This window comes from Pecten maximus, chromosome 15, assembly GCF_902652985.1.
Source record: "Pecten maximus chromosome 15, xPecMax1.1, whole genome shotgun sequence".
Lineage (NCBI taxonomy): Eukaryota > Metazoa > Mollusca > Bivalvia > Pectinida > Pectinidae > Pecten > Pecten maximus.
In genome coordinates, this window is record NC_047029.1 from 4512294 (window position 1) to 4522266 (window position 9973).

Here is a 9973-nt window from a genome sequence, read left to right on the forward strand (position 1 = left end):
TTTTTTCGCAAATCGTTTGTTGGCATTATGTATAATAAGTAAGTTAATCGTCGAGTGGCCTGTTGTCCTGTATCGGTGCCCTGTGGTTTGGAGGATTAGAGCATTTCTTCAAATAAACAAGCTAACATGTCATAGCAGTCCAATACTCCTCGTGCCTGGCAACGTAATGCCGAGATAAAAGCGCTTTTCTTTCCTCGTGTGAGAAGCTATTGAATTTGACGCATTCATCAAAATGTGTGCAGTAGGTATATCGGTTTTTAAGGCAACTGTCTCCGCGTAGCAGGTGAGTCTTGCCAAATTCTTTGTTTTTCCGTGGTTGCAAAGCTCGGGAGCTGCCACCTGCATGTTGTTATCCCACTAGTCTCGCCTGTGTGTTCGTCTCGTGAGTTATACCATGCAGCCGCATGAATACCTGTACTAAATGCCTTCCGACTTCCAATCCGACAACGGGTTACCAAGTACGTACCGCCTTCCAATCCGACAACGGGTTAGCAAGTACGTACCGCCTTCCATTCCGACAACGGGTTACCAAGTACGTACCGCCTTCCATTCCGACTACGGGTTAGCAAGTACGTACCGCCTTCCATTCCGACTACGGGTTAGCAAGTACGTACCGCCTTCCATTCCGACTACGGGTTAGCAAGTACGTACCGCCTTCCATTCCGACTACGGGTTAGCAAGTACGTACCGCCTTCCATTCCGACTACGGGTTAGCAAGTACGTACCGCCTTCCATTCCGACTACGGGTTAGCAAGTACGTACCGCCTTCCATTCCGACTATACGGGTTACCAAGTACGTATCGTCTTCCAATCCGACAACGGATTACCTAGTACTTTTTAACCTTCCTTTCTAACAACGGTTGTTACTACTGTCAGTTTAAATGAAAGTAGGAGACAGCAAATTGCCGTTTAGTGTTTTGGTCGAAAATCCACATTCAAAAAGCAAGGTGCGGGCAAGTGAGACGTCAGAAAGTCGAAAAGATAAGCAAGAATTCAACATACTGTTAAGTGTGTAGCCGATTTATTTTCGTTACTTTTAAGTCCCGTATAACCTGTTATTTATCATTCAGTAGATACATTCCCAACCTCCGACTGCAGCTGACATCGACGTGTTTCATGACATAGTAGGCAAGTCATGTGATATCAACCCGGTACCAAGGTAAAAACATAAAGAAACCATATTGAAGTAACTTTTCATATTACATTACAGTGAATACATTAAATCCTTATTCAATGTATTAACTTTTTACGTTCAGTGAGTGTGCCTCTTCGGAAAATAAACATGGTTCCGTCCTGAAAGTAGAAAAGTAAATTTGTTTTAAAAAGAGCTAAATTTTGTTCATGCAAGTTGTTCTATTAAATGCATTTCGCAGTCATTAATATCTATTAACTGTTGTTTTTTTTTTAACTTGAACATTTATGTTTACTGTAACATTTATGTTTACTGTAAGCGTACATCGTTAGTGTTTGTCTTATTTTCTTCTTCTAAAAAGCATTACGCTAAAATACAAATTGACTTAATTTCTCTTTCTGTATTGTTTTCATAGCTAGAAGTCTAGGTGCGCTTTTTCTCGTCACACAAATCTGCTAGACGTCAATATTGAACTACAATATGAGTGCGAAAATATAGGTATGTAAACAGTGATATAATGGTTGGATTCGTGATCATTCCTCTTAAATAAACATTGATAGGTAAAGATATAGATCTTATTTGCAGTACAACGTATATATAAATACAATGTATAATTAATTTTCCATTGTTAGTACGCAGAATGCGGCTTTCTGATTGGTTGAGATTTTTTTTTTCATTTAAGAATTGATGTCAATTTTTATTAGTTTCATTTGGGTTCTCGGAATTGTTTTCATAGTGGTATGAGAAAAAAAAATCTCAACCAATCAGAAAGCCGCATTCTGCGTACAAACAATGGAAAATTAATTATACCACTATGAACAAAATTACGAGAATGGCGTGAAAAATGTGACGTCACAATATCACAATTGACGTTGCGTATTGATTTGAGAAAAATAATCCCATATAAAACCAGTAAAATTGTACATAAAACATGTTTTAAATAAGAAAATTATTTTCAAAAATCAATTATAAGCATTGATGTCAATTGTTTTTTTAGTTTCATAGGGGTATAAAAAAAATGTTTGCAAAGTTCTGTAAGATTCCGCTACGCGGATTTATACAGTTTGCAAACAATTTTTTCATACCCTGATGAAACTAAAAATAATTGACGTCAATGCTTAAGTACACCCGTCCTCATAAATTACATTAAATTGGAATAACTTATTTAAGTAAACTCCATCTTGTTTTAAATTTATAAGGTATTACATTGATCATGTATGTATAGTATTTATCGAAAATTCTATAATTCAATAAAGGAAATCAGGATACAAACTATATTTACCTTTATCAATCCTGGAATACCAATCAGGGTTTCTTTATGGACAATCAAATTAGTCCCTCGTTCTTTCCTGACGGCAAGTTGGAATACAACACCCCCGATAAAGTAGAGTAGAATGACACTGAAGAATCTGGGTAATAAAAATATGTAAAAGTTTTCATCTAATTCAGTTTAAAAAGTATTTATTTCAGAAAGTTTTGCAACAACGAGCATTTTCAAGAGTATATATTGTCGATTGCAAATTGGTGCATTATTGATTCCACCATCTATATGCATTAGGTGCATTATCTAACTGGTAGCTATTTAAAAATTCTACTAGTACTGTTACATGAATTTCGTTATCTCCAAAGTAACATTGATAATTATCAACACAAACCGTTTAACTTTTTCTTTGATAGCTGGTTGATCATTACCATCAAGGCATAGACAATAAGCAATAGATAATTATAATATTTTCGAAATTATTTTGAATTTCAAATTGTCAATTAACTTAGTAGTTTATTTCTGGCAGCCAATATATAATGTATAATGACAATCCTATTGGATGTAAAATATCTGCCATACCATGTACTCGATGCCAATAAACATCAAAACATTTATTGATGTTTTTATGTTTGTAAAATAACATTAATTGATATTTTTGCGTTTGTAAATAAAAACAACATTTATTGATGTGTTTGTGCTTGTAAATAAAAACATCATTTATTGATATGTTTGTGTTTGTAAATAAAAACAACATTTATTGATGTTTTTGTGCTTGTAAATAAAAACAACATTTATTGATATGTTTGTGTTTGTAAATAAAAACAACATTTATTGATGTTTTTGTGTTTGTAAAAAACATACATTTCTTGATCGTTTATTGCTTAATGTGTTACAATCTTAATTGAACCTAATCCGAAATGCATTAATCAAAGGTACAATTCTTTGCTTGTCAAAGAAGTAGATAAATTCATACGTATAACACAATCGTAAACGTCCTTTATCTAAAATTGAAATTAAGAATTAAAAAATGGCCATGCTTAATACATACAAATAATTGTGTTACTTGTTTTTATCTATTTTTTTTTTTTTTTTTCATTTTTATGAGTTGGTGATATATTTGATCACTCCAATAGATTCAAAATATTCCATAAAGAAACTGAAATATGTTTTTCTATGTTTAGTGACAGAATGATCACATTTCGACCTTTGGAGTATGGAGAATAATTAAACAATTGACCGTTATCTTCAAAACATTTTGACATTATAGATCACTATTTTATTGGCTTTAAAGACACAACAAACCATTGTTACTGATATTGTCGTTAGTGTTTATCAGAGTGTGATGCACGTACGCTATACAAATAATGGTCCCGACGGAGAGCGATGATCCGGAAGATTCCTTGGGGTAGCATGCCAACTTAGACGTGAGGTCAAAATACTGCAAAATAATTTTATCATTTCTCATAAATTATTATTCTTCCAGTTGTTATATACAGAAAGGTTTCCTCACGTAATTTATACTAGATATATCTGCATAATTAAATAAAGAATAAATGCATATTTATTTTCTGAATGTCAGATATACAAAAGGTACATTGGTAGCAAATCTGGCGCATATTCAATACTTTGATAAGCATTTAAACATCATCATATTATATACTGCACTGTTTTTGATATAGATCAAAAGTGTACATTACTTTTTAGGTTATCAATAAAATAACACCAAGTCAGCATGCCTACCGCTAAATCATGTAAAAAAAAAAGTATATATCATATATCTTGTCATATAATTTTTTGGCTGGTTTACATTTGATATGAACTACTTATCTTTAAAATGTTTTAGAAATGTAATATACAAAATGTCAGTAGTCTTGTACAATACGGTGTTTATTGGGGCAATGATTATGTATTTTAAAAGTCATCAAATCTGGTCAAAATTCGAATGTTTAAGCTTTGTATACCGCCATTATGCCGCAGAGGAAGATCAAACCACGCCTTCCTTAGTATGGAGTTGAAATAGTGTATACATCTACCATTCATTTTTGTTACTTCAAAGCACAATCCCACACGTGTGGTAATTAAAATTGGCTAAACATTGATAGGCGGATTTTGTTTTGTATTCTGTCTAATTATAATCAGATATTGCAACTGACAATGGCTGAAAATACGCTTTACAATAACGACATATCCTTTATCTAGTTCTGTGAAAGTATATGACAGACAATATTTTGAAAAAAATAGCAATAACAAAGATTTAATTTAAGTATTTTCACAGGAAACAGAACTTGTTCGAAAATACACGGGAACCAAGGTCATGCCAATATGACAGAATTATTGACAAAAAAAGTGGTAAGGATCCGTTAACTGTCATGAAAAAAATAAATCTTTAGATAGTAATTCTCGTGGTCTTATAATGCATTTTCTTCAATATATTTGTTTATATTTACATTCCTAATGTGGTTTGCTGATATGAACATACCAAGTGAAAACAACAACCATATGACCATGAATACACTATGTCATATTAATACGCCATCGACAGTAAGACAGGAAGAGTAGCTTCCCTTGGATCGATAACGTTGGTACGAGATAAGTGTTAAAAATATTGAATGATTGTATTTAATATTATTTTTACTTTAATGCTTCTTTCTTTTTGTTTTATACAAAATTAAACAAAAAAGACCGGAAAATGCGGAACGACATTAAAACAATGGCGTGGTGCATAGGCGGGATCTCCCGGCTGTTCTAATAATTTGGCGTTTCGTCGTATACATGACAAATTTTTCTTTTTAATAAAATTTCTCGTTTTCTCGATATAAATTTTTTAAATCAAGGTTATGTAAATATATGAATTGAATAGATTTTTTTAATTTTCATTGCGGCTACGAATACCAGTAGCTAGCTACATATCCCGTGGCGAGCGGTTGGTATCTATTCAATCCATATATAATTATCCTATACACTTTAACACGTCAAACCAGATTAGTGTATATCGGTGTCCGATCTGGGCCCCATTTCCACATTTGCGATTTTATAATATGCATTTATTGCTAAAATTGTACTCGTACACAGGCAATATTCCTTCACGTGAATTTCACGTGAAATTCACATGAATTTTTTCCATGTGAAATTCACGTGAATTTTTTCCCGTGAAATTCACATGAATTTTTTCATGTGAATTTTACATGAATTTCACGTGAATATTTTTTTCACGTGAAATTCACCTGAAATTTTTCACGTGAAATTCACCTGAAAAAAATTCACGTGAAATTCATGTGAAAAATTTCACGTGAATTTCACTTTTTTGCCCTTTCACGTGAAAGGAATATTGCCTGTGTATATGTTTTTTTACCCTTTTTGGTATGAATTTGTTGTTTCATGTCGTCAAAAGCTGAACATGCCAGAACAAACTTGGACAAACTTATCACTATGGATATGATTACAATATTAGATATCTTACTTACATACATGCCACTACCACTCGGGTTCTCTCCGGTGGCAGTGAAAACGCCGCTCTGTTGAGGATCACATGTCAACGTAATGAAGGACTGTCTGTAAAAAAACAATCGGCACGGAACAATTTATTTTCAAGTAAACGTATAGGTAGACCGATATGAATGCAGTTTCAATCCATTCTATCTTGATTTCATCAAAACATTAAATAGATATATAAAATCTATATAATTACAATCGGAAACCATTGGAGATTTTCCTAATACGATAGAGTTCATGCGTTCCTAAAGATATTTGAATATGTTCGATCATTGTCCTACCGTTTAGCTCTTCCTGTCCCTTCGTAGATGTAGGTAATCTGTAGTTGTCCATCGCTGGTATATGTGAAGTCCGCCGTGTCCTGGGTGCCTATAGCAAAATACTCGGCACTTTTGTCATTCTGGTGTATGTCGCATAGCTATATAAGTAATAATAAAATGCATTTATGTTGAAACTACTTCACTCTATATCGCTCAATAAAACGTCAATGCTGTCCCTAATGCCAAATGATAACAAACCAATTCAAACGTTTCGGGGCCATTCGTCGCCGCTCTTGAATCATGCAATGGAGCCGGTAGATAATCTTGTATAGTCAACTTCAAGGGCAGTTACTAGTAAACTAGTGAACTCAGTTATTGACAACAAATCATAATGTACACGATTGAAACACACAATCACAACATCACGGTCAATTTCGATAGTGGACGTTTTATTCCGAACTTTGACGAAATTGGCCGAGATTTTGTAATTCTGTAAATGAGTCTAAATGTAACGAGGATAGTTTAGGTGGGAAAATATGTTTACCGCTACGTTCATACAATCCTTCTCATCAAAGGCCGTACACGGGTTCCATGAGAACTGGTCACTTCCACTGTCAGGAGGTACATCGGCAAACCTGACGAGATACAAAAGACAAAAATATATAACTAGGCGATATGCCGATACATACTGATAAATACCAATGGCTGGATTCGACTATCTCCGTTACAGTCATATGAATTGGGGCACAGCTGCTGGCTTATTCTTTTATCACTGATACCTTCTTTACAGAAGACACCATTCTCTACCCTGTCGAACCCGGTAAACTCGTCAGAAATTCCAGATTCATCCATATAAACATTGTTAAGAAGATATATATTGTCTACATTCATAACCTTCCTATCAGAAATTTCAAATTTCCGGACTAATAACTTCGGATTGACGCTGGTCGACTGCTTTTCATATAAATCCGATCATTGCTGCTACCGATATTAAAAATCAGAATACTCCCTCCTTAGGAAAGAAAATGTTGAATATTGAGCTCCAAGTCATCAGCTCTCGATAATTATCTTCTATGTACAAGCATGAAATGTGTTTTTTGTTATTTTTGTTTTTGTTTGTTGTTTTTTTGCTTCGCATTGCGGATGTTCAACTGAGCTTGTCGTGAAAGCACCACCACTAACAGTGATTTCTTGGAGACAAGTTAAATGATATCATGCGACAGTGTCACAGTTAAAGCTCGGTTTGACTGTAGCTTCTTCTCAATCTCCAAACATAACGTTGTAAGTTTAGTTACGGACCAATCAAATGACTAACCATGACTCTTCAGACCTGTTGCCACGCCATATTCCAAGAACGCAGATCAGTCAGATATTGTCTTCCTTTGTCATTTTCACTGGCATTTGTAATTCTATGTTTCATATTCAATCGTAAAACATTGTTAATCACATCTGAGGGTTACATATATGTTCTTTTCCTGTCGTATCAATATTCCTGTATTTTAACACGCTAAGATTATGTCACTAGTTTTGAGCTATATTTCAACATCATCACTGATGAGTCATATAGGGTACCAACAGATGAACGTTAAGAAGATGCTGGTAGGCAGTTGTAGCATAAGTAACTTACAGTACTGGTGTACTTTACACCAGGAATGTTAATTAACTCTCATCATAACATACTTACGTTGGGGTTTTAGGGTCTTTACTATCGAGGTCCGATAAATCAATTCCTGAACCATCCGGGAATTTGCATGCGCATGCTGATGTCTTTGTACACGATGGGTTTTTAGCAGTCACGTGACGTCCAATGCTCATTAAGATAGCAATATACAGCACGACCCGTGTCATCAACATCGTGTGCATTTATATGCTTAAGACATGGACCAAGATAAATGTTAGTACATGTGAAGGTCCTGCGATTACAGAGAAAATGTATTGTGTATTAAGATAATGAAATCATTTTACCTCACGTGGGTAAATACACAGGACACATGTGGATAGACACACGAGTAAATAGAGATAAATCTCAGGACCAGTCACAAGGGTACGTTAGTTCACATTCTGATAGTGATGTTGGTGGTCGTTGAGCCTTGCACAAGTCATGTGTATTTTACTTTTTCAACACAACGATGTTTAGGTCACCTGAAACAAAGTATCAAGCGACCTATTGCAATCGCCTTGTGTCGTCGCCCGTCGTCGTTCGTCGGGCGTCGTTCGTCGTCCCTCGTACGTCGTCCGTCGTCCGTCGGTTGTCCGTTAACAATCTTTATTTTCGACTTCTTTTCATAAACAGGATGCACATGGTTATTATATTGGGTCAGTAGCATGCTGGGATAAAAGCTACTAAATTTATTTAAATAAATTACCTTGGCTTCTTTTCAAGGTCACATGGGCCAGGGGACGACTTCTTGTCGATAACTAAAGCTGCGGGTCATGATATTTGTTCCATTCACAAATACATTTTGGGGTCAAAAATTAAACCAACGGCAAGGGATAATGTCTTCAAGGTCAAATATCTTTTCAATGATGAACATTTAGTTATGAGAAGGTAAAAGCAAAAACGGTCTGAATTTAACAAGGACTAAACTGGCCTAAGGTTAACGTAACTGGGCGAAAAAGGTTAATGACACTGGTAAACGTAAAAAAAAAAATTTTGATGAATATTTTCTTATGACATTACGATGTAAAGTTGGCCAAAAACCAAGTATTTGAATGACCAAACGTCAAGATCACTGGGTCAAAGGTCAATGTTCATTTTGTATCTTTTAATTGATAAACATTTTGTTATAACATTATGAAACAATGTTTGTTAGAATTAAGCAAGTAGTCACATGAACAAATATCAAGATCACTGAGCCAAATGTCAAGGTCAAATTAAATTTTGTAACTTTTATAAGAAAAAATTGTTATGACATAGGTCAAAGTCATTAGGAGCCGTAGTTCAAGGACTAATTTGAACTCTGGCAGAATCAAACGAGTAAACTGATCAAAGGTTAGTGAGTCAAAAATCAGGACAATTTTTTATCTTTCCACTGATGAACATAATTATATTATTATGAAGTAAAGTCAGTTAACGGACCAAAGGTCAAGGTCACATAGTTAAAGGTAAAGATCTCCCTTTGTGTCTTTTCACTGCTAAACATTTTGTTATAGATTTATGAAACAAAATTGGTTGGGATTAAACAAGTAGTCCACTGACTGACTAAAGATCAATGTCACTGGGTCAAAGATCAAGGTCATTTTTGTCCAAAGCTCAAGGGCAAATTTGACTTCTGGTCTCATAACCATGGCTTTTATTGGGGTGATATTTCTAAGGTGCAGATAACAAATGAGTATTATACTAATATTGACAATCTGTTAGCCCAGCACAAAAACAAGAGTAACATCACTGAGTACATTTATAATGTACGAGAGGGCCCTTGCTGGCCTGTCGTCAGTGTTCTAGTTCAAAGATGTGTTGAATGTTAGGTGAACATACCATATACCAGAACTCATGTGACCGATAAGGTCCATGGGCCTCTTGTTTTCATTCCATTTATTTATATATATTTTTTCTATTCGTAATTCTTGAAGTATTTCCGTGGCAGGATTTCAGGCTCAGTGCGTATCTGTACAGGTATGTGTTTGGTTGTAGATATCAAAACGGATCAATCGAATGATTGACAGACAGCGGCATAGAGTTTGTACTTATTTGGTAATCAGAGGGCTGATTTGCTAGAGCCATATTACCATATAAGGCCATATGAAGAGGGTACGCGTACACAAAGGGAAGCAACTCTGATGTCCCACCCCTAGTTCATTTCAATGACATAGCGATAACTTGGA

General features: G+C 34.9%; 1 protein-coding gene across 1 annotated transcript; it reads right to left on the reverse strand.

The window, feature by feature from the left end:
* Nucleotides 1-999: 999 nt before the first annotated feature.
* Nucleotides 1000-8217, reverse strand: LOC117344181. Its single transcript, XM_033906836.1, has 7 exons — nucleotides 7833-8217; nucleotides 6693-6783; nucleotides 6170-6306; nucleotides 5861-5948; nucleotides 3749-3834; nucleotides 2415-2541; nucleotides 1000-1293 (listed from the first exon to the last, which is right to left on the reverse strand). The coding sequence occupies exons 1-7, from the start codon at nucleotides 8009-8011 to the stop codon at nucleotides 1231-1233; spliced, it is 771 nt and encodes a 256-aa protein (XP_033762727.1). The 5' UTR covers nucleotides 8012-8217; the 3' UTR covers nucleotides 1000-1230.
* Between the last annotated feature and the right edge of the window lie 1756 nt (nucleotides 8218-9973).

Coding starts and splice junctions, on each gene's coding strand:
- LOC117344181 (XM_033906836.1), bottom strand. CDS start 8,011: ATGCACACGATGTTGATGACACGGGTCGTGCTGTATATTGCTATCTTA. Junction 3,835..5,860: donor CGAGTGGTAGTGGCATGTAT/GTAAGTAAGATA, acceptor ATTATTTTGCAG/TATTTTGACCTCACGTCTAA. Junction 1,294..2,414: donor GTATTCCAGGATTGATAAAG/GTAAATATAGTT, acceptor TTCTACTTTCAG/GACGGAACCATGTTTATTTT.